This window comes from Natator depressus, chromosome 12 (assembly GCF_965152275.1).
Source record: "Natator depressus isolate rNatDep1 chromosome 12, rNatDep2.hap1, whole genome shotgun sequence".
In the NCBI taxonomy this organism is placed as follows: domain Eukaryota; kingdom Metazoa; phylum Chordata; order Testudines; family Cheloniidae; genus Natator; species Natator depressus.
Window position 1 is genome coordinate 32966482 of NC_134245.1, and position 26096 is coordinate 32992577.

The 26096-nt window shown below is 37.6% G+C and overlaps 1 protein-coding gene across 1 annotated transcript in view; it reads left to right on the forward strand.

Moving 5' to 3' along the window:
* GAN (gigaxonin) overlaps positions 1 to 26096 on the forward strand; it is a 41001-nt gene that overhangs the window by 11646 nt on the left and 3259 nt on the right. The window contains exons 2-10 of the mRNA XM_074969182.1: positions 6462 to 6576; positions 7986 to 8336; positions 8847 to 9064; positions 10929 to 11050; positions 11533 to 11645; positions 13110 to 13259; positions 14400 to 14536; positions 15417 to 15545; positions 24883 to 24992. Coding sequence (XP_074825283.1) covers positions 6462 to 6576; positions 7986 to 8336; positions 8847 to 9064; positions 10929 to 11050; positions 11533 to 11645; positions 13110 to 13259; positions 14400 to 14536; positions 15417 to 15545; positions 24883 to 24992 — 1445 coding nt within the window. The remainder of the gene's footprint in view (positions 1 to 6461; positions 6577 to 7985; positions 8337 to 8846; positions 9065 to 10928; positions 11051 to 11532; positions 11646 to 13109; positions 13260 to 14399; positions 14537 to 15416; positions 15546 to 24882; positions 24993 to 26096) is intronic.

Below are 26096 nucleotides of genomic sequence, written 5' to 3' on the forward strand. Positions count from 1 at the left end.
CACACTGCTTCATCCTACAGTTGCTATAAAGGTTGGCTGCATTTTGCTGCTTTCTTCTTTCAGGTACCATGGTGATGGGCATGTATAAAGACCTGAAAAAATAGATTTCTCTCTGGTAACTCATTAAGGCCAATGTTTTCCAATTATGATGATCTCATAAGGTTGCAAGTTCTAACTTATTAGCAGGGACCTGCCATCTCATATTTTTAATATATATCTTACTTTTTATAATGTGTAGATTTAGCAACCCTAATCTGCAGTTGGTCTTGTTCCTTTCTAGTACATGTTGGTAAGATGTTTGAGAGCAGAGTGAACAAATTAGCAGACAGTTTGTATTTCTAAGCAAGGCAAAGGCCCAGCTCATGTGGTTAAGAGCCAAACTCCAGGCATGGCATCCTTTGAACAGAAGTGGAGACGACAAAGTAGACAAGTAATAGTTTCAAAATGATGCCTAATACATATGGAAATGTTTTAGTAAGAATCTGCAAGCTATTTTCAATTTCAAGTTGTTATGAAGTGGAAGTTAGAAAACATGAGCTATATAATGACCAAATTTAGGTGGCACCTGCAGCAGAATGATGGCTTGAAGCTTTATAATTGAAACGCTAAGTTAAAGTTAATCAAAGAGAGATAATGACTACTAGCTTTTTTTTAATACTAGCTAAGCTGTTACCTGTTGAATAATATTGTATGGGTTTTTGTAGTTTTTTAAAGATTACTTTAGCATAGTTCAGTTCACTTTCCAAATGCGTTGACACAAAAAGGTTAAGGATTGTCTATGTGCAGAATGCACCCATAGCTGAATTGGTTCTGATCACAGTTCAAACGAACACAAGCTGTGATCAACACTTTCAGATATGCCTGTTGTCACTAATGAGTGTGTTTGTGGTGGACAAGATTTTTCTAGTTGGGATTCGTTGTGATTTTCTTCATCAGTGGCCAGCAACCTGTGCAGCTACATGAGTACAAATCACAAACATAGACAAGGAAAACTGCAGTTTGTACCAGTTGAGATTATCTAACTTTAGAACCAAGATGAACTCAACTGTTGCAAATTGTAGCTTCTTTGTCTGTGCTTGGGTTTTGCACTGGCATAGCTAAGTAGTTTCTGCCCACTGATAAGGGTGGATAAAAAGAAGTGATTTTCTTGGGGGGGGGAGGGAATCAAAATGTAATTTTTTTATTTATATTGGATATTTTTCATGTTTTTATTTAAATTATAATTTTTCTTTTTAAAAAAATATGCTGAATCCGCATAAACCTTTATGAAAAACTTTAGTTTAAAGGCTACTTCTCTATTATATAAAGAAAAATCAGTGGAAAACATCTAACTTTTGAGATCAAGCTTTATAAATATGTCGCAATAGGTCATGTACTATATTAAGGGCTTGATCCTGTGGGGGAGGTAGAGGCTATCCTACTGGGTGCAAGAGACTGGAAAAATAATCACAGGCATTGGGAGCCAGCCTCTGACTCCAGGATACACCATCATCAGGATCATCCATTGAGCTCACCCCAGTGGTCTCATGCACCTATTTTATAGTCTCTTTCCCTGAACTTTGCTTGGCTCAGTTCTCAAGTTATGAATATTTATGATTTCACCCATCATTCACCATTTTCTAACAATGTACAGCTAATAAGAATCTTAAAATAGTAAGCTATGTAATTGCTTAAATAAATGTATATAGTTACAGCTTACCCTACTAGGTAGCAAAGAAGATGTACTAAATCGAATAGAAAGGCTCTGTTTAGTTGTAAATCAACATGTTTTAGTAGTTACATTCTCACTGGTTGATATACCTTTTTTTTTAGAAAATAACTGAAGAACAAATAGAAAAGTTGACTAAAATGATGATTTAAATCAAGGCTTTCCACATGGTGGTTTAAATCAATCCATCTTGCCGCTGATGGCTAAATCCCAGCTATAGACAAGGCCTCAGGCTTGATGGCCAGATTCCAATCCACACTGGCTGTAAATCTTAAATCCATTGACTGCAGCAGAATAATATCAGATTTCTAGTGGGGCAAATGAAATCATGATCTAGCACAATGCCTTTAAAACACAGTAAAATGAATCAAAAATTCCAGTGACATTATAGAAGTGGGGCCCTAACTTGGAAATGCTGATAGTGCTAGAAAAACATGCTGAATGCTATGTATTAACTGTCTCTGTGGCTGCTGTTGAAGGAATTGTCTTGTTCCTCCTCTAATATGCAAACACTTAATTATCTAATTTTTAGCCAAACTTAATTTTTCTATACTCTGAAAAGCTTTAAACTATATGCAATCCTCTTCTCCTCCTCCTTACAAAACAAAAAATAATAATAATAAAAAAAAAATCTCCTTTTCCCCTCCCCCTCCCCTTTTTTATTTTTTACACTGAGCTGTTGTGTGGATTATTTGCCTTGGGATCTGACATTGCTCATTCGTTACAGAGCACCTAAAAACCAAGTACGTAGGCAAAATATTTGGAAAGCTGGCACTCTTTACAGGGTGTGGTGAAGACAGATATCTTTCATGTGTGCTGCCAAAGGGCCGGGGTGTGACCTGAAAAAGAAATCCTACTTGTTTCATTGTAACATGTATTTTGGAGGAGGAGATGGGTGGTATTAAACTGCTTCATCATGTTTCTATGTCTGACCTATTTTATAATGTGATCTAAAAAATTTTGCACGCGCAAAATTCAAGCTTAATGAGAGGAGAGTGTTACAGGTATAAACCCAAACACATTATCAAATGTCTAGCTTTTTTAATGGTAAAATTAAACAAGACTTAGTGTTAATGTGGGGAGGTGGTGCTCTGATGTCTCTCAAACCCATATGTGGGATCTGAATTGGGAGGAGACCAAGTTAGCCTTAATTGTGTCTTGGAGAGGAGCAGGTTTGTACCTAAATCTGCAGAGGAGGTTTCAATGCTTATTATTGATGGGGAGTCTGGAGTATTGCCTTGACATGTCAAATCTCTCTAACTAGTATTGAATAGAGCTCACTTTCTAAAATTTGGGATTGAGTCACTACGACAAACATGTTTTAGCCTTAGGCTAGGTCTACACTAGAAACTTGTCAGAATAGCAGTGTTGGTAAAGGATATTCCTTTTTTTTGGCACTTCTGAACTGCCCAAAGTCCAAGTGTAGATGCAGTTATACCAACAAAAAAGTGCTTTTGCTAATATAGTGTTTTTTTTTTTTTTTCAAGGAACTGGTATAAACTGTACCAGCAAAACAAATCTCTTTTGTTGATCTAAGATGTGTCTATGCTAGGAGGGTTTGCTCGTCTACCTATAGTTTAGTTATGGCTTAGTCTTTCTGGTGCAAAGTGATAATCCGGGAAGGAAGGTGGTTTGTTTTTTTTTTTTTAAGTAAGAAATTGTAGGTGTTTATTTCTTGATTTTTGTTTTTTGCCATCCTACAATAGCTTTGTAGGCATTTTTATGAAGCTGGGTGGTTTTCAATGTGAGATAAAGTAGCTGAGAATTTTTCACTGTTCAAAGAAAAGGAGTACTTGTGGCACCTTAGAGACTAGCAAACTTATTTATTTGCTGTTCAGTTTCAAAGGCAAGATTCATTTCTTATTGTAACCTATCGAAGGTAAAATAACTCGCCATGAAGACTGCGCCCCAGACTTCCTTATTGTAACCAATGGAGGTACACAAGAATAGGGCAGTACTCTTTAAAAAGGCTGAAATTGCATCTCTTTTTTGAGAGTGTGGAGCCTTTGCAGACATAATATCTATGTCCTCCACTTAGGCTGCTTTTTTTTTTTTTTTTTTTTTTGTGTCATTGAGGAACATGCCAGCATTCTGAAGGTTAAAACTGTATTATAACTGGTGTTACTACTATAGAAATATATACTGTTATCTTGTTATTGTCAGTTCACAATAAGTAAGCTATGCATTTTATTCATATTTTTTTCCCCTTTCACAAATGTGTCTGACTTGGTTGGATATTTGAGACACAAGGTGAGTGATGTAATATTTTATTGGACCAACTTCTGTTGGTGAGAGAGACAGGCTTTGGAGCCACACAACACTCTTCTTTAGGTCTGGGAAAGGTATTCCCAGTGTCACAGCACAATGGAAGGTGGATATGTCATTAAGTAAAATGTTTATTTCTAGATGTGCCTAGAAGGATCAAACTTAAATTGACCAAGAGTAATGTCACTTTGAGTTTTACTGATTTGAAATTGTATGAATCTGCTGAAGTCATTGTATACCCTTGGTTGTGAATGTGTGGTTCTGGTCAACTTCAGACTTTGTCCTTAAACATGGGCCTTTTCTTTTCATCTGAAGTACTCCTTTATATCTGTGAATTGTTATATGTTTACTAAACAGCTGTCATTCTGTTTTTTCATATTGTCTTTTTCATATTGTTTTTCAAGATCAGATTCTGGATTTGCTCATCTGATATCACACACTTTTTTTGGCTCATTTTTTTAGATATCCTACATGCACTGTGGCTTCGTAACAGGAAGACGGGATTTCATAATTTTATTTATTTATGGGTATCTATATATAATTGCGCACACAACATTTTGTATTTATTATTACTGAATAAATAGGAAGCAACTTCACGGTATTATACTGATATTAGAAATTAAGCACTGTATTCAAATTTTAAGTGAAAGTAGGGAAAACAAATTCTCAAAATACCCTAATAAAATTAAATGGTTTAAGAAAATAGTTTAAAAAAATCCTTTTAACCTTTCTCCCTTATTTTTCTTCTACTCTTTCCACTTCAGTCAGCAGGGCTCTTCTCCCCAGGATAACAATATACTTTTGCTTACATTGTTTTCAAAGGTGAATTTGGAGCAAGAGGCTGTCCTTACTCCCAGGGCATACAATGTAATAACAAATATTGCAGCTATTCTGGTAGGGAAAAAGATTGATGCTCTGGAAGGGGAGGGCCGAGTTGAGAAGTGGACAAACAAAAACTCCACTTTACCCCTTCTTCCTTACCCTAATTTCCCTTTTTACTGGTTGATACAATGTTTTCTTTGCTGTTTTGATATGTTGGGGTGTTTTTTTTTTGTTTGTTTTTTTGTTTTTGCCTTGCATATAAATCTTAGTGTTGTATTTCCTTAAGTTAACATAAGAAAAGCTGAAGCAGCCTTCTCTGTTGATGCCAAACAACTCCAAAGTTCGGAGAATTGTATAGGAGCCAATCAGAGAAAAGACCTTTGCCTATTCCCAAATTAGAGACTGAAACAACCAAACTGCAATTATGTAAATCAATGCATGCTGGTTTGCTAATAACAGCTGTCAGCCCCCCCAGTCACTTAGATATGTGACTATGCAGCAGGTATGCAACTCAGACACTCGGAATAAATCGGTGTCCTGGGAATTTTAATTAAATATCTGCTATTCTACCATCCGTGTGTACTTACTGGCTGAAACATCTCTATTTAAACAATTTCAAGATCTTTTAAAATTAAAATACAGAAATTCACAGTTAAGCACAGCCCAGCCTCCATACCTATACCTATCTTTTTTTCACACACTGAGAACAAATAGAAATTCCAAGACCACTTTATCTATCGCATAAATTAATTAAGATTAAAAGTAAGCTGTTAACATTTTTGTGCTCACTGATAAAGTTAACCTGTCTAATGGATAGATAATGTGGTCTAATTGTTTCCAGTTGTCCTCAGGGTAGAATATGGGGATAGAGTTAAGGTTGAAAGGGGTATATTCAGTGTGCATTTGCATGGTTCTGAATAGATATATGTTTCTGGGCTTCTTATATTTGTACTTTTTCTCAAAAATATAATCGCCCATTCTGTAAAAGTACAATGTTCTCAAGATTTTTTTTTTCTGTTCTTGTTTTTTGGATTTGGGCTGAAGTAAGTGATTTCAGGTTAACCATTATTATGGCCTGAAACAGGACACTGTTTAAGACAGTCGTACATTTGGTTAGATCTGAAACCTCTAAACAGCACTGTCTCATAAATAGGAGGGTTTCTGTGTGAAGTCCATACAATGAAGTGATCTAAGTAGGGTGTGTTCTGATGCTAAGATCAGCACTAGTGGAGACCCTGGGCCTGCCCCACCCCCCTGAGCACCCAGGTTTTAGTCAGGGGTATATAGTACAAGCCATGGACAGGTCACAGGCCGTGAATTTTTGTTTACAGCCTGTGACCTGTCCATTACTTTTATTAAAAATACCCGTGACTAAAATGTAGCCATAATCATGATTACTGGTTAATCGGACTAGCCTCTTAAATTATATTAACCTAATTTCTCCAACATAGCTGGTGTAAAGTCTGTTTGTTGTATACATTACATCTAGATTCAGATCTCCTCACCCTGTTGGAATGCTCAGGTATCTGTGTAGGATATCACAAAAATACCTTTCTCCTAACAATATCCTGGTACCTTGCTTTGAGAGCTTCTGCAAGGAAGTACCACCCATGATGTTTTGGTAATCAGATACTGCAGACTCATTGGTTATTGTTTTTCCCCCCAGAACAAAATTGAACTATAATCCTCCAAAGGATGATGGATCTACATATAAGATTGAACTTGAAGGGATCTCTGTCGAAATCATGAGAGAGATACTAGATTACATCTTCAGTGGGCAGGTACGGTGCTTAACAGAATTATTGCATCTGTCACTGTCTAATTCAGCAGCACAATTTAGAGATAAACCCCTGCTTTTTGTCTTATCCTGTCATCCAAAAAAGGCAGTAATAGTGAACTTTGTGCTTTAAGTCTGTGCTATGAAATGACTTCTATACGCCAGAATGCAGGCTACTGGTATGAACCAAAAATAGATTGTAAGCACTTCAGATGTGCTTCTCTTGCTCTGCTTAATGTCATGTATCCCAAGAAACAAACTTTAAACAATAAACGTTAAACTTAAAAAAACCCATAAAAAAGAAAAACCCTACTAGTTTCTTCACTGAGTTGGTTTTAAAGCATGTGTGATTTGATACTTGTGAGAGGTGTCTGGATTGGGAGACTGAAGACCTTCCCACAGAACATTTTCTATCTGGGCAGTCCACGCCTCCCACCTCATTGCCTTGCCGATATCCATCAACTCTAGCCATTTAAGGCTGGCAAAGTTCTATTTGTCTCCACAGCCGTTCAGTCCTCCCTAGTCACTACTAAGACTCCCAGCAAAACACAGATTAAAATCCACTTTTGTTTTGTCCATCAGGAACCAGACTGACATTGCAGAATTAATTTCAAACAGGTCTCCAGACAGGCATCAGGTGGCATCGGCTCTTGGTTAGCTGAAACCATTTTTTTAAAAATAGTTTATCATCAAGGCCACAATAAAGAAGAAAAAAGTGCAGTTGGGGCTGTAATGTCTCTTTTCTGCGTGTGCTGATTTGTCTTAACAGCAAAATATAGTTCATTTTCCCAGATGAGTTTACCAATTTCATGGTTCCTTCAGACAAAACACCCCTTCAGATGCCCTCTAACCAGCTTTCACCCTCCCTCTCCCCAGTTAAGTTGCCCACCAGCCGTGGCTTTATCCTTCTGCATGGTAGTTTCGAATCATCTTCTACACCTGTGTTATATTCCATTATTCAGCCACTAAGGGCAAGTCTGCACTGAAGCCTACATTGGCGCAGCTGCAGCGCATCTGGTGAAGACAAGCTATGCCGACAGGAGAGCACTCTTCTGTTGGCATAATTACTGCACCTCCGTAAGGTGTGGACAGCACTTACGTGGATGTAATTTACGTCACTTGGGGGGGCTGTCTTTTTTTCATACCCTGGGTAAGTGTGAACATCAACTTAAGTGATAGTGTAGACCAGCCCTAAGAATCAGTTATAAAGTTTGAGCATAAACTTTTGTGAGCTACAGCTCACTTCATCACGAAAGCTTATGCTCAAATAAATTTGTTAGTCTCTAAGGTGCCACAAGTACTCCTTTTCTTTTTGCGAATACAAACTAACACGGCTGCTACTCTGAAACCAGTTATAAAGTTATATCAGAATTGTGAATTGTAGTTGTAACTTTTTACAACAAACTCTTGCAGATCAGGCTAAATGAAGACACTATCCAAGATGTTCTGCAGGCAGCTGATCTCCTGCTTCTTACAGATCTTAAAACTCTCTGCTGTGAGTTTTTAGAAGGTTGTATAGCTGCTGAGAACTGTATTGGTATTCGAGACTTTGCACTGCACTATTGTTTGCATCACGTTTACTACCTTGCCTCGGAGTATCTGGAAACTCACTTCCGAGATGTCAGCAGCACAGAGGAGTTCCTGGAACTGAGTCCCCAAAAACTGAAAGAAGTGCTATCCCTGGAAAAGCTGAATGTTGGAAATGAAAGATATGTATTTGAAGCGGTAATTAGATGGATCTCCCATGATTCAGAATTAAGAAAGGTTAGAATGCACTAAATTAAGTAGTTTAAGTAAATTGGGCTCACATTCTATGCTTGTTTAAAGTTCCCTGATGGGAATACAGTGTAGATAAATTTTCTTTTTCCTATATTCTTGCATTTCTAGGATTTAGATATTACACTGTGTATATAGATGGAAAGTAGATTGGGGCTGTTGAGCTGAAGTCTTGCTTATACTGTAGCTGCATCCCTTCTTATTGCAGATAAAAACACTGAATGAAGTTGTTAGTCTTTGTGTGTTTGATGTATGAGCTTATTGTTGGGTATGGGGAAGTAACCATTGTTTGCCACAAGACCGAGAGACTTAAACTGTGCTTACTAAAATAGTTTTATTTAGAAAGTTGTTTTATCCATAAAATAATTTTCACTATTTTCTGTGTATAAAATAAATACATCACATAAGAATTCTCTTGAAGCTATATTCTAAAGTATGGTGAACAAAATTCTGTTTTTTAAACTGTTCTGGAAATATTGAATTTTTCTGGTTCTCTAGGTTCACCTGAAGGATGTCATGTCAGCAGTGTGGGTTTCAGGATTAGATTCAACTTATTTGCGTGAGCAGATGATGAGCGAACCACTGGTACGGGAGATTGTCAAAGAATGTAACAACATTCCACTTACTCCACCACAGCAGGGGGAGGCAATGTTAGCCTCTTTCAAGCCCAGAGGTTATTCTGAGTGTATAGTGACTGTTGGTGGTGAAGAAAGAGTGTAAGTATTCAGTGTGTTACTGACAGAAATGACTTGCACTATTTAAGCAATTAGTGGGACGATGGTAACTTTCATAAAAATATCATATTGCCTCTATATAAATCCATGGTACACACAGATCTTGAATTCTGCATGCAGATGTGGTTGCCACATCTCAAAAAAGATATATTGGAATTGGAAAAGGTTCAGAAAAGGGCAACAAAAATGATTAGGGATGTGTAACAGCTTTCATATGAGAAGAGATGAAGAAGACTGGGACTTGTCAGCTTGGAAAAGAGATGACTAAGGGGGGGATATAATAGAGGTCTATAAAATCATGACTGGTGTGGAGAAAGTAAGGAATTTTTTATTTACTACTCCTCCTAACTCACGAACTAGGGGTCACCAAATGAAATTAATAGGCAGCAGGTTTAAAACAAACAAAAGGAAGTATTTTTTCACATGACACACAGTCAGTCTGTGCAACTCCTTGCCAGTGGATGTTGTGAAGGCCAAGACTATTAACAGGGTTCAAAAAAGAACTAGATAAGTTCATGGAGGATAGGTCCATCAATGGCTATTAGCCAGGATGGGAAGGGATGATGTCCCTAGCCTCTGTTTGCCAGAAGCTTGGAATGGGTGACAGGAGATGGATCACTTGATGATTACTTGTTCTGTTCATTCCCTCGGGGGCACCTGGCATTCATTGGCCACTGTCAGAAGACAGGATACTGGGCTAGATGGACCTTTGCTCTGACCCAGTATGGCCAGTCTTATGGTCTTACTAATGATAAAGAAGTGAAGTTAATATTAGCCCATTTAGTACTGAATTAATTGGGCACATATACAAAACTTGTTTTTTAGCATGGTTAGATGTGCCTAGAACACCCTGATGTTTGATCCATTTTAGAATGTCAGATTTCTTCAGTGAACGAGCTACTTAACTTAAACCTCTGAAAATCCATCTTTATTTGTATTTTAATACTTGTTAAATATTTAGCATTATCATAGTCCGTAGACACCATACAAACAAAAACTACTCTAATCAAATTTAATCATAAGTCCATTGATTGGCTGAGTGAGGTTTCTGAGAGTCCTTATTACAGCAGTGTGGTTCCATAGCAAACTTCGGATTAAAACAGTGTTGATAGTTGGGTTGTGTCTTCGGCTTTCTGCCTCACTTTTTGTGGTGCCATATGCTGGTGCCAGAAAAATTTTGTTCAGACTTGTAAACTGAGTGCGTTTGATGTGAAAGTCCTGAATAAGAATAAATATGGAACACCAAAAGCAACACTTATTTTACAGGGGTTTTTTTCAAATCAGCGTTACATTTTAATAAAATATCAAATCTCTGCTTTAGCATCAGGACCTACCTGCAGTGCCAAAGTAGATTCTCTGTTTGTTACGTTGCGATTTAAGGTGACAATGTCCATTCTCCTTTCCTTTTTCAAGTATTTTGTGGGGTTGGGAGGAGGGAATTGTTCTTTGCTGACCCAGCTCTGACCTTTACTCACTATTGATAAAAACTCAGTAACACATCCTGTTCAGTTACATTTAAAACTCATTCTACTGGGAGAAGAAATACTAATGTTCTATGATAGTATACTCTGCTTTTTATATAAAATTCCTCATTGGCTAGGGCCATATCTAATTACCTTGCATCACATATTCTTCCCACCTCCCTCCCTCTTGCTTGTACGCTTACAAACTTAGATTGTAAGCTCTTTTGTGCTGGAACCGTGTCTTTGCGGTATTTTCCAGATGCACACGTTTATGAATCTATACTTAAAATACTTGATTGATCAAGCAATTTTAGTGACCCTGCATTGTAAGTATTCATTCATACATATATAAAATAGAACATCTGTATTTCCTCCTTTTTCAGGTCACGGAAACCAACAGCTGTGATGCGATGCATGTGCCCTCTTTATGATCCTAATAGGCAACTCTGGATTGAACTCGCCCCTATGAGTATTCCAAGAATTAACCATGGAGTACTCTCAGCAGGTAAATGACAGCATGTTACTTTAAGCCAATGGAGTGTAAACTCACCAGATTGTCGAGATGGGTTTGTATAGTTTTGTAATGTAGTTTGCTTTCTTAGAGCAAGCTGCACTAGAACCTGTTCATTTCCCCCACCCGCCTTCCCCCAGTTTGCTGCTTTGTTTTGTGAGGATTCCCTCTGATGGAATCATAATTTGATATTTTGTTGGAGTCTGCTGAATCTGTCACTATGGGAATGTTTTACTCAAGTAACCACACTATGACTTCAGTAGTGTTGTACTGGATACACCAGTGCTGAATTTGCCTGTAGAGTCTGCACTGGTAGGTTAAACCACAGGGAAAAGTACATTCTTTATCCTTTGCCAGTCTGGAGTTCAATAAGGCATTTTTAGGAACCTGTGATTTCCACGATGTAGCTCAACGCCCTGTGACAAGTATTGGTGTGACTTCCATTTTAAAATCTTCCCATGCACTTTGTTTTACAGAAGGATTTTTGTTTGTACTTGGAGGTCAAGATGAAAATAAGGAAACTCTGAGCTCTGGAGAAAAATATGATCCCGATACCAATTCATGGAGTTCCTTGCCAGCAATGAACGAGGCAAGATCACTACCCAACTGTATGGGGGTTTATTTTTCCTTTGAAAAATAGAGGATGGATGGTGTAGTAGTTAGACCACTAGCTTAGGACTTGGAAGATCCCTGCTCTGCCAGAAACTTCTACTGTGACCTTGGGCAAGTCTCTTGGCCTCTCTGTACCTCAGTTCCCGGTCTGTAAAATGATGATGATGATAGTAATTCCCTACCTAACAGGAATGTTGTAAGGATAAATACATTAAAAGATTTGGAGGCACTCAGATGCTATGTTGATGAGGTTCATATAAGTACCATGGACAGATGGTACTTATAGGATGAAGTATATAGGTCAGACCAATTTGATTTTCCAGCTGCTTGCACCTGATCCAACCAAAGCCATGGTGCAGATTTTTTTTCTTGTATATTTCCTAGATGCCAAACTTGGATTAGTAATAACTGCAGCCGCTGGAAAACATTGGTAGTTACTGAAGAACTAGCTATGGAGCTGAGCTGTAGAATTTCTTATGAACTCTGGTGGTTGGTTCTGTTCATGAAGTAACCCATTAGAGTTTATTGGTCTTTTAAAAAAAAATGTTTATATATAAAAATAGTATTGAGAATCTAACATAATGAGAAGATTGGACCATGCAGAAGGATGGGCAGGAAATGGGGGCGGAGCAACACATGGATAGTGTCTAGAACCTTATCTTAAACTTGCCAGCTTGGCTTCGTGGGTGGGGATGGGGGGTTCTTTTTTCATGTTTTAGCTGCCATCAAAAAGTGACTATTCCACTTTTTATGAATTTAGGTCCTGAAAGTCACATTTATGGGGTGTTGATTTTTTTAAGCAGGTATGGGATTTTATTTTATTTAAGAAGTTGATTGTGCTGCAGAATTTTCTTCACCAAAGGCCTCCTATTAAATAACTTATCCTTGCACCTGAGAAGATCTCAGCATAGCTCTTTTGGTGATGATGGTGGAACCTGTAGCAGTGTTTTTACAGCCTACTGTGAATAAGGTTAGAGAAAACGTGTTTAAAAATACTTGTACTCGGACTATACTACAGGTTCCACCACTGCTACCACCCGGAGAGCTGGACCAATGGGGAATTATGGGTGCAGATTGATTGTTTGCAGCATTGATTGGCCAGACCTGGTCACTGGAAGGGGAAATTCTTGCTTCCGGATTAGTTGAAGAATGGAGCATGGTCCATAGCTCAGATACTTGTATGCTAAAGAAACATGCTACAATTCACTTGCTGAACCTCTGTTTTAACATAATGCTCTTATTTGTCCTACATTATGTTCTTATATTAAATTAGAGAATAAAAAACTTGCTCTGGAGATTGATATTTTGCATCATGACTTTTTTTTTAAACAGAGGTGATGAGAGTTACAAACTTCTGCAGGTAGGGCAAGTGTTAAAAATGATTACACAACCATTACTGTTGTAAATATGCTACTACAATGTTTATTGGTGTCTCCTATAGGCACGACATAATTTTGGTTTGGTAGAGATTGATGGAATTCTGTATATTCTGGGAGGTGAGGATGGAGAAAGGGAGCTATGCTCTATGGAGTGTTATGACATTTATAACAAGACCTGGACCAAGCAGCCAGATCTGACCATGGTTAGAAAGGTAAGAGAACTTCATCATAACTTAGAAAAGCATTATTGTTAAACTCTCTTTTTAAAGTCCCTATTCAAATCTTGCACTGTTTATGTTACAGCTTTTACTTGAAGTGAATATTTCTCAATGAAAATAATATGGGGGTGGAGTGGGGGGAGAAAAGGAGTCTCTCTTCTCTTAATTTATATATCAAAGCAAAATGTTTTTCTAGACCAAATTTTTATAGACTTTGCTGTTTGAGATGCAGTTTGGGTAAACCAAATGTCCTTTTCTTTCCGTAGCTTTCATCGTTCCCTTAGATGCAAAATTCATCAATGGTGATTAATTTTAAAATGAAAGAAGGAACCTGTGCTGGGCTTTTTTATGCATGTTGTTTACTTGTTTAATGATACTGCCCTTTCAAAATAACGTAAAATCTTGTTTCATTTGGTCTGATCTCTTTTATGTTATTACTAAAAATGAATAAACTTGAAGAAAAATTAGTGCAACTACATCAGTCTGACTAATGAAAATTTGAAAGCTAATATATCCTACAGCTAATTCATTGGCTTTATTTTCTAAGCAAAATTTTGGTAATGCATTTTTGTACAGTCAATACATTTTGTTGAAGAGAACCTCAGGAATCATTGTAAGAAGGTATAATAAATGGAAATAAATGAGTTTAAAATTTAGGCATCACTGTACAAACTGAACTGCAGCCCAATGTGAAAATTGCTTTACCTTCACTCTTGCTGTACTTTTTTCCCTTTGGACAGAGATTAATAAGCTAACGGACTGTTATTTATGGTGGTGGCCACAATCCATTATAAGTCTTATATTTTTTAGCTAATTATAAGGGGCAGTTTTAGGGGATACTTGTTCTACTGTTTCTACAGAGTAATTCTAAGTGAAAATGGGGTGTGTAACTCAATGTGAACTTGTTTTCTTTTCTTTTCCAAGCAAATACAAATGTTGTTCTTTTGCTGAAAACTAGAAATTCAGTATTATTTATTTATTATTAGAAATTGCTTCCTTACTGATCAGACTGTGTTGTATTAATGAGACTGGCTGACTACTGAACAATGAATTTATTGCCACTTTTAGAACACAGAACACTGTCTGTTTAAGGTACTATAGATTTCAACTTCTGATTTTTCTTTTTTTTTAAAGATTGGCTGCTATGCAGCTATGAAGAAGAAAATCTATGCCATGGGCGGAGGCTCCTACGGAAAACTGTTTGAATCTGTTGAATGTTATGACCCTCGGATTCAGCAATGGACAGCCATCTGTCCACTAAAAGAGAGAAGGTGAATAAGATGCACATGCACATTCAGGTTACAAGGACACTTGTTTATCATTTAAAACCAAAAATGATATGGATTTAAAAACCTGGTCCAAACCCACTTATTTTTAAAGAAACTAATCGATTGTTAATATTAATTTCAGTATGGCTGTGTGCGTGTCTGACATTAGTGTATGTTTACTAGTCAACAGCTGTTTTAACACTAAGGCCCGGGTCATTTGGTAAATTGAGGCTGTTTTGTGCCATTCTGGTAATGCAAAGCAGTCCTGAAGTTGGCAAAAGTGGCCTGAAGGTGGATTCCGTGTGTCTCACTTAATTGTCGGGTGGTGTAAAGCTGTGATAGTAGCTGCTGCCTCAGGTGTAGTGCTGGAGAGGTGGGATGGGAAAGGTAATAGCCAGGGCACCATTGTGTAGGCCCCAGTGATTTCTGGCTGCTGACACAGTCCTTTGGTTCTCCTATTGCTACTGCAATTTAGAGCAGTATTCTCAGACAACTCCATGGTCAAAGCCACCTTTGACCCCTTTGCTCCTAGGAGCACTGGATACTTCTCAGTTGCAGCTGAGGATCTGTGGCCAAAGATAGTTGTTTCAGGTAGACTCCCTATGTTGCAAGAATTACTGCTATTATACAGGATGAAAAACATAAATGGTATTGTGTCAGTATTACAATTCATACTGAATTTGAACTTAGATCTTTGTCTCCAAAGAGATACTCTGCTGCTCTATTATTTTGTACAATGACTTATGAGCGGTTTTAAATATTACTTCATACTTGATCTAATTCTGCTGAATATGGAAGAGCTAGAGAATTGTGCTAGGGCATGTACAGGGTTATGGGTGTGTATATAAAATATTCTTTGTTTCCTTCTCCTTTTGGCACTCAGATTTGGGGCAGTGGCATGTGGAGTTGCCTCAGAGCTTTACGTGTTTGGTGGAGTCAGAAGTCGTGATGATAATCAGGCCAGTGAGATGGTGACATGCAAATCTGAATTCTATCATGATGAGTTTAAAAGGTAAGTAGTTCTAGGAGTAGACCTAGAAAATCTCTAACTCCGCTCTTACTCTTTTTTTCTCTCCTTGTGGTGTAATAGAGCATTGCAGTTCATGTAATTTTTCAACAAATGCCAATTATTCTTTTTCCTCTTACCTCAAACAAACTGACCTAGATATTTCTAACTGTGCTATCAGTTTTACCAAAGGAAGTGGCTGTTAGCAAGCTAATGGTTATGCATAATTCCTGGTTGTTCACAACTTAAAAGGTCTAATATCTGCTGTGTTTCTTTCTCTCCTTATTTCACTATAAATCAGGAATGTGCTATAGTTTTTATAATCTGAAACAAGATTTGTGATTGTTGTCAGAAATTCTAAGAGTTTCAAGGAGTGAGCTGGAGTGGATAGAGGGGATAAAAATGTTCATGTCTCAAGACCTTGTCTTTATATATAAAGACTTGTGGGCTTTCCATTGAACGAAAATAAAATAGTGGGATCTAGGTTGATTTTTATCTCTGAAGATGGAGATTTAAAGTGACATCGTCAACTTTGGTATGAAAATGTTTTATCTGTTGTTACAAGTAAAACCGAAGATGACTATAACTGAAATAACCTAAAAGAAAAATAACTTTTTCTATATTTTTTCCAGTTTGTTTACTTTGTGTATAGTCCAACTGTCATTGGTGTCTCCTGTTGCTTCCATGGTCCCTTCATATAGCAATAGAGGGGAGAGAGGCTTTGGGGAAAATGTGACTATAAACCAACAAAAATGGCAAGGTGGTTGGGGGCTCAGAAAAGAAAGAAATTGTATTAAACACCCACCCCCACTGACTGCCACTCTTTTGTACTGAAATGCTCCCAGGTTGCATCTGTTTTTCAAAAGTTGTTTGGAGTAGGACTCCAGATCCCATGTTAACATGATAATTTTAAAACTTCCAGCAATGCTGATTGATTCATGTTAAAGTTTCTAAAAGGTTTTGGATATGGATGGGATGACAGGTGAGTTGTTGTCATTGCTTCTTAATGGGTTTAGTACAAATGTTGATAACTGGCAATGGTTTAAAAACTCTTCCAAGGATGCCACTTTTGGGCAGAGACGTTAGATGAGGAACCACAGTAGATTCTATTCAACTGAGTAAAGCTATAACTATTCAGCAGTTAGAATGATGGGTTTCTTTATAGTAAGTTTTGGTATTGACTCTTGTAAAACTAGTAAAGTAAAAGGCAAATTAGTAATACTGTAACTGTCAATGTTAATTGAACTTGTCAAATTTTTAAAGAATCTCTCTCAAGACTATAAGGTCTCTTTCCCTCCCCGCAGAAAAAATTAACCTTCACTTTCATTTTAGTCATCATCTGGGCCAGGATTTCAGACAATAGTCTCCGTGTCTTGCAGATGCCAATAACTAAGAGTGCATTTAGGGACCTGGACTTCTAAGCATCTTGAAGCACAAGTGTAAAATTATGCTAGGTTTATTGGTGCCTGCAAAAATGGAGAAGTGATGAAGACCAAGATAAAAATTTGGCCCATAGTCCAGAAGTAAATGATGATGATAATCCAGCTTTGTAACTTATGCTTCCTGTCTTGGATGGTATGGTAGCTTCAGTAACCAGAGCTAGAAGGGATAGTATTTTTTTTTATATATAATGCTGTTTACCAGAAGAGGGTGCTATATTACCATGTAATATTTTAGTTGAATAAATCTGGTAATGAGGATAAGCAGTCATCGAGTATTTCAAATACATTCAGAATGCTGCATAACTTGAATATAGTTCATCTTAGTCATTAAAAGCATTTTAGAGCCCAGTGAAGTTGTAACTATTGCAGTCACATCTATTTCAAAAAGACTGTATACAAAGAGGCTGCATTTTAAGAAACAAAACACTTTTTACAGTGCCTCGATAGTGCTCAGATTCTTTGAAGAAAGATTGCTGGTATAATGAAGTGATCTTGTTACTGATATAATATAGTGCGTGTTAAGTTTCAAAATGAAACAAAATGAGGGTAAGTTGGCTGTCACTGGAAAAACATGTAAAACTCATTTTTCTCATCTAATTCAGCCTTGTCATTTCCTACTTTTCATTACTTGAATTTGAGTGGAAGGCTGAAATTTAAATAATTGTTCAAATCTGTGGATAATATATTCTAATAATAATAATAAAATATCTGTACTGCTTTGCTTGGAGTACAGAATCTTCCACTTGTGTCCTATAAAAGATATGCTTTGTTATATACATCATTATAACTTCACTAACACTCTGCTGAGCATGAGTTTTGAATTAAATGAGTAACATTTGCTCCTCATATTACAGAATGATTCAACAGTATGTCATTACTATGATATACACAAATATTAAATCTTTTCCTGTTTGCCGCTAATTAATCCGTCTTCTCTTAACTGCATAGTAGTTTGTCACTGGACAATTTACTTGTTCCCATAGTAGGGGGATTGTGAAGGAAACTGCATGCTTTGAAGATGTCCCTACAAAAAGGCTTCCCTTATATAAAGGAAGAGAAAACACATCTCAGATCCCAATACCATTAGAAAGGCAGTGCACTTCAAAATTTGTGTCTAGTTAAAATGCATGGATGATATTGGAACCACTTATTTTCTGACTAAAGCTGCAGTGGTGTTGGTGTGTATGCATATGACTCACAGCTATCCAGAGTGTTAAGTTTAAGGAAATATAATTGGGATTTCGCCTCTGTGTTAAATGGAGGAGCAAAAATGAGATTAGTGCATAATATACATACTTTGGGAAGATACTTACAAAAAACCTTTTGGACTTTTCCTTTATCTGTTGATTTTTGTGTATTGTACCACAGAGAGCCAATTACTGTTGTGTAGACAGAAACTAAATGTTTTCTGTTCTCTGGCTTTCACTTGTGATGATAGCAACATCCCCTTCTACAGTTTGCTGCATGAATAAACATCTTTAGACTATTGACTGGAAGATTCTCACGTTCTCAATGATATATTCATAGCAGGAAATCAAATTGTAAGTGGGCCCCAAAAATGAATTACAACAACAACAACAAAAACTTTGCCTGTTTTGGCCCAACAGCTCTGAGAGAAGCAGAAAAACGACAGCTGCTGCATACTTGCAGATCGTGGAGATTTGAGGTTAGTTACAGGTAGCAGATGCTGGAATAGTCTGTACATTGTCATGAAGTACATCTCCTTTGTGAATGGAAACAAATTTTTCTCAATAAATCCCCAGCTGTCAACTCAGCCATTTGATATTAATAATATTTATTACTTATATAGCAACATATATGTGCAGGATTATCCAATCCCCTTCTTATATCCCTCACCCCTTCAGTAGCATTCCAACTCCTGGATCTTGTTACTTGAGAACTTGGGCCTCATTTTGGTTATCTGATCTGCACAGGCTCAAGGGTGAATTGGTATGGAAGCAGAAGGTATGAACTGAATTGCAGGAGTGAGGCCTTAATTTGTTAATGCCTTTATCTCACTCTGACAATAGGCTGCCACATATGGTTTTAGTGTTCATAGTTCTCCCTCTGCCCCCACCTAAATTACTATCTTTTTCTGTTGTCACAAACTTTTATAATGCCTAGCAGTTTGCCTACATCTCTTCATACCAGATGAGGCATTTTTAGAAACAAACGTCTAAATGTTGAGACCTGTACAAAACTTAATTATAAGGACCATTAATAAAATAGCTATCAGAGCTTTTAAAGGGAAGCAAGGTGGAGTGTCAGCATACACTATAATATGATGTGGACAAGATTAAATAGTTTTAGTACTCCTCATGACGTCTTAAGTGTTGCTATATCTGATAATCTCACTTTTTAAAATTCTGCATCAGTTCGGTTTTGGAATGATCTTGCATCTAGGCGTATGAATTTGACTGACAATATGTAGGTAATGTATTTTGCTCTCCAGGCCTCTTGAGATTGTTCTATAATCCACGTTGTTTGAGTTCGGTTGTGAACTGTATGTCCTAGTTAAAACAGTTTGGATATATTTAGATAGCTTTAAAGGAAGTTTTGAAAAGATGGGGTGGGGGTGGCTTTATGATGTAGCACCAGACTTTGTGTCTGAACTCTCAAGACCCACAGGTGAAGGCAACTCAGTCTTTCATGCCTCCAAAGTTTTATCTGTTGAGTGACATCCAGCTCACCCTGGTCTATCAGGTGTGGGGATGGGAGAATTTGGATGATGACTTTAAGCAAAGATTTTGCCTGTTTAATGTGAGTATTGGGGATCCTATGACTCCATTCAAAAACGTACAGAGTGGTCCTAAGTCTTGCATAAGAATTCTGCATTCCTCCAACATATAGTGCCACATTCTGTGAGAAAGCTGACTTCCTGACTCTGCCCTCAACCCCATAAACTGCTGCATGGCACTGGTGCTCTGTAAACTGGATTTGAGATGCTTTGATAGTCTCGGGGTTGAGAGGCACTATTAAAATTTGTATGCGTTTTTTTTTGGCTGTTTTAGAAGTGATGCCTTGTTAAACTGAATTTTTTAAAATGACTGACTAATTTCTATAATATTCCAGTATTTGATAGAGAGAGAAGCCTTTAAATAGGATGTGCACAGATTTTTTTTTATTTTATTTTTTTTTAATTTGCAACAAAATTTATAACCAGAAACAGAAAAATGCTCCCATGAAATGTACCAGGATATCTTCAGTATCAGTAAAGGAGATACAGATGATGCATGAAGTGCTGTCAAATGTATAAAGTAAAATTGAAAATAGACACTTTTTTTATTTGTAAGGATTGTGTTCACAGTAGGTACACACTTTAGACAGTGTATTTTTCATGTAAACTGCTGTATTCTGTCTCTGTACTTCACTTTTAATTCAGAATTAGAACGCTTACCAATTCTTCTTATGAATTACAGCTGTTTGGGCCATGTCTTATTTGTATTCACTTATTGCTTTAAAAAAAATGAAAAGCTCAAGTGTCCCTCTCCCTCCCCCGTCATCTTCAATGGAGACATACAAACATATGTTGTTAGTCTTACATGCCTTATCATCTATCAGCTCTGTCTACAGTTACAAAGGAAGCTGTCACCGCCTCTTCCTTCAGTTTGATTTCAGCAGAACGATTTACAGAAAATAAGTGCACAAAAGAGTAGCCTTACAAAAGAGTACTTCGTAGCTCTTGCGTATTGTGAACTTCTCAGTACAGGATAGTTGCATACTATGCAAACAGCAGGCAAATAAGCAACCTACAGTAAGCTGGAATTGAATCAAACTCTGATGAAAAATGACCTCTTGCCCTTCCTGTTTTTGTTGCTTCCTTGCTTAACTGTTAGAACTTCTGTAATCATTCCTGAAAAATTTGGCTGTTTTTTAAATACATAGTTTTCATGAGCAATTACAGCTTCTATTATTTCTATTTTTGGTTCCAATCCACGCTAGAAAAGCTGTTGGGCGCTCAGCTAGTTTTAGGGTCACATAGGCTCATAATCCGTGAGTTCCTTGTGTAAATGAACCCAAAAGCTGAATTGATTCACGTGATTTCCCAGCACAAACTGACGTCAGGTCCATTAAGAAAGAACATGTTTTCAGTGGAGTTGTGAAAAGTTCTCACGCTTCTGCATATTCAGCGTACCTTTCTGTATTGGTGTACTTCCTAGGGTTGCCAACTTTGGTTGGACGAATTCCTGAAGATTTCATCACAACATAATCTTTAATTCCTGGAGACTCCAGGCCAATCCTGGAGGGTTGACAACCCCAGTACTTCCTCCTACTCAAAGTAGTCTTATTTTTTATTGTAAATCAAATTAAATTCCCCTTCCTTCCCCCGCCCCCCCCCCATTTGCCTTTTATTCACATTAAAATTTTTGTCAGTTTATCTAGATCTAATCCAGAATGAGATTCTCGGATATAGTGAAAATATTGGTATGTGCATTCCTTGCAGTAGATGGAAGCAAAAATGAAATCTTAGAATCTATGCCTTCATGACTGTCCTTTAGTAAGGGAGGTGGAAGAGACCCAATGAAGCGGCCCTCCTAAAGTGTCTGCTCTGTAAGGGGTTAGCTGATGGTAGACGGTTGCTCTCCTGCCCCATATCTCTTCAGCTGCAGCCATAAATGACAGCTATAAGAAGATCTGGTACTTTCTGCAGAATCCCCTTCATTCATGCAAAGAGATGTAAAATTGCCAAAAACAGTAAGGGGTTGTTTCCATACAGCTCCCACGGGGGTTCAGAAGGGAAGCAGTGTGTTTGCAGCAGGGGGTGTTTGTAAAACTCTCTCTTCCTCTGATTCACGAGATTGTAACCCGCAGGGCAGCGTGAACACAACTATTCTGGTAGGCTTCACAGTTGAACTTTTCTAGAGTGCTGTGATAGAAGAAGTTGTTTCATGTTGCCTTTCATTATGAATGTTGTCCTTGGGCTCCTGCAGAACTGGCTGTGGTTTTCTCCCTATACACAAGTTACATTGTGTATGTGGTTTGTTTTTGTTAAATAATGCGAGATGCCCAGATGTTGTACCAGTTGGTGCTAGATAAATGAATAAAACCCCACCATCTTAAAGTAAGACTGCAGTGGTGAATTAGACTGAAAAGTCCTTTTTCCAGGTTGTAGCGATTCACTGTGAGTTTCTGTGGGAACTAGAGTGAGCAGCCACAAGCAGAGTAATTGGATCTTTCGTAAATTTCAGCTGATCTTGAAACCTATACTTGTAGACTTGAAAGGACCCAATAGGCTGTATCAAGTTAACTTGGGGGATGGAGAGAATCAGGCAGAGCAGATATTTGTATCCACCTTTCATAAAAGTTTTGTGCAAGGGGGACTAGGGCATGGGAACAAACTAAAAAACCCTGCCCCTCTCTCTCTCTCTATACCATACTACCACAGCTGAGATCAGTGGAAGCACTCAAGCTGGAGCTTCCCTTGGTCCGTAGGAGGGAGCTGTTGGCAGGCTGTTCTCTGTAAGGGCGAGCCCCATGACTTAACATGGATGGATAAGTAAATTGTAAACTTTCAAGGCATGCTCGAAAGCTCATCATCTTAAGACAACACTTGAGGAAGGCTGATGTGGCGGGGAGTGGGAATGCAAGCTGGAGGAAAGAAGTCCTTCACTAACATTAGTCTCAACTGTAGTTGGACATGCTGGTGGGGGGGTTGATATACATTTTATCACCACCAGATCCCTGGAAAAGGTAGCAATTACAATGTGTATTACCTATGTTGCCTGTAAACAGTGGAAAGAAAACTACCATCCATCCTGTAATAATTCAAATGTTTCAAATCAACTAGGGGAACAGTAATGTAGTTATTACTCTATCAATGAACCTTCTATAGACAAACCTCAGTATTGCATGACTGCCTTGCTGATGAAATCAATGTAATATATACATGGCAGTTTAGAACTAAAATTATGAGTTTTAAAAGGGTGCATTATTCAAGGTGAAGTGATGCAACAACTGTTGATGATGATAAATTCTGAGGTTTCTCAATTGTGCTGCTACACAGCTCTTAAGTTTGAACAGCTGTTTCCATTCAAACCCATTGTTTTCAGGGATTTATAACTGTTCTATAAAAATTTACTCTGGATGAAACTTGGAATGCAGCGTAGTGTTCCAGAAGCACTTTTCTAAAGATATTTCCAAAGTAGTTTGAGCCCATTGAACAGTCTCAACACAGAGAAAGATACTACAGTTTTTTAGCGGACTAACTTGTTTACTTTCCCCCTCCTTCCCCCCCCCCCCTGGTTTGAAGGTTGGGCTTCTATAAAAGGATGGATTTTAAAACAAATTATTTACAGCATTAGCACTGACCCTGGTAATGCACTGGTATGTTTACCAAGGTGTTGCAGACCAGTGGTGATTTAGAAAGGATATTTTGGAGAGATTAAGTGACTTGTCCAAAAGAATACAGCCCAGGTCTCCTGACTTGTGTACCTGAGCACAAGACCGTCCTTTCTCCTTGTTTTAAACGAAGTATGATGCTATTTGCTTGTTTTAAAGATATAAATCCGAATGTACTGAACCGTGAGACTGGAGTGAGCTTCTGTCATACAATACAGAAAGCTCAGAGCAAAGTAGAAATGTAGGCGTCTAATTCTTAGTTTTAATCAGCCCTTACAAATCGTTCTGTTTCTTTCTAAAATAACTTATTTGTATATCAGTTTCCCATCAAATTGACTGAGTTGAATCAAGAAAGAATTTACTTTTGAGTAATGGATGGGGATGGAACAGGAATACAAAAAAGTCGGCAACATCTGTGGGGATATTTTTCCTTAAATCTCCAGGTATTTTATCGAAAATCTTCAGGACTCCTGTAAATTTTTTTTCCCCAAAAGTTCTTATCCTTACCCATATTGTCCTTTATGGCCCTTGTAAGGTTACTTTTAAGTAGTCTTGATTATTCTGCACTGAACTGTAAATAAAAGTATATCAGCATCTGTAGAAATGTGGCAGGAGTCTGTAGATATTTGCTTCAAAACCATGGAAGAGACAATTAAATTGGCAGCTCTGTACTTCAGGTATTTACAATCAGACAACTGTATAAACCAGTCTTGTCAGCATATTTGTTGTGAATGCACATTAGTTTTCTGGCTTGCAAGGGTATCTGTAGGAACAATTGGTCTTCTTCAGTCAGTAAGAAAGTCAGACTGACATGGTGTTGAAGATGGAGGATCCTTTTAATGAGAAAACAGCTGTGGTTCCTAGTATTTCAACAGGGGTGGAAACCAAACAGAGCATGATATAAAATTGGAAAAACTGTCTTCCTCTCCAAAAAGGCTAGGCATTTCATTCACTTACCAAAAATCCTCTAGCACTCTGAGTATCTACTGTCCTGTTCCTGGTTTGAAAATAAAACTCATTAATTGCTGCATACTACTTAAGTAATAATTTACCTCTGACGATGACCTGAGTAGGACTACAAGGTTGGCATGAGAATTTTAGGGGGGGAGATACGGGGAGTGTCTGGTAACTAAAACATAGTATAAGAGCTTGCTATTTCCTGTACTGTGTCCTAAAATCAGCATAGATGTAAAAGCAAGTATTAAAGACTGAGACTTTTCAAAGCTTGCTAAAGTCTTGTCTACCCAGGGAAATTGACCGGCATAGCTGTTGTGGAATAAGCTATTTCAGAATAGCTCTCCATGTGGAATTCTGGAATCACGTCCACACAGGGAGCTATTGTGGAATAACTGAATAGCTTATTCCACAATATCTTTGCTGATCGACAAGGACTAAGGAACTTGGATGCCCAGTTCCCAGTGGGATCCTCTTTCTAAAATGTCAGTTTGCATGATTTTGCTTACGTTTATAATTGGCAAAACTGTTTTGTCGAAAAGCGTCTGAGTTTTTAGCGCACAGATCTTGTCAATAATCATATACAAAATTTTTGCTTTTTCTTACAGATGGATTTATCTAAATGATCAGAATTTATGCATCCCAGCCAGTTCTTCCTTTGTGTATGGAGCTGTACCTATTGGGGCCAGTATTTATGTCATTGGAGATCTTGATACAGGTTAGAATCAGAACTAGTAACTTCAGGTTGCTTGTTTTCTTCTAATTTTCTTAAGTTTTAAAATTATTTAAATTGACTTCTTGGAATAAAAGAGTAAGATTTTTGTATTTTGGTCCAGGTTTCAAGATTTTGAGTCACATTGTGCTCTTAGTTGCCATTGACCTTGGGGGGTGGGGGGGTTGTTATATTAAATTGACAGATAACGAACAGCAGAATTTAGCCTTTTGACTGGGAATCCTACGTTTGTGTTTCCGAGCACCAACACGATTTAAAATGCCCCAGAAGATTTAAGAATTCTTTTAGGATATTTTGGTTGATTACTGCTGCTAAGGTTAGGAAAATAGACCAAGGCTAACAGCAAGTTCTTGGATTTGTGTGTACAATAGAGAAGCAACCTCATAACTGGTCCTCAAAATCATTGTCATTGGTATGTCAGCAATTTGGTGCATCTGACTAGCCTACAAATTGAGTAACAATAATAACTCATAGTAAGATTATGCTGTGGAGATTTCTGCAACGATGTCATTGCTTCTTTGCACTAGTAAATGTTGCTAAGAGAATATATACCAAGGACAATCACCACACATTTGAAAGAAAGGAGAGTAATGAAGTTATGTAGGAAACATTTTAGAAACTAGTGTTACAAGTTTATCTCTTCAAGATAGGTTTCAGAGTAACAGCAGTGTTAATCTGTATTCGCAAAAAGAAAAGGAGTATTTATGGCACCTTAGAGACTAACCAATTTATTTGAGCATAAGCTTTCGTGAGCTACAGTTCACTTCATCGGATGCATACTGTGGAAAATACAGAAGATGTTTTTATACACACAAATCATGAAAAAATGGGTGTTTATCACTACTAAAGGTTTTCTCTCGCCCCCCCTCCCCCCCACTCTCCTGCTGGTAATAGCTTATGTAAAATGATCACTCTCCTTACAATGTGTATGATAATCAAGGTGGGCCATTTCCAGCACAAATCCTGGTTTTCTCCCTACCCAGACTCCAGTGAGACTGCTGAATTGGAATTAATTTGCAAACTGGATTCAATTAACTTAGGCTTGAATAGAGACTGGGAGTGGCTAAGTCATTATGCAAGGTAACCTAT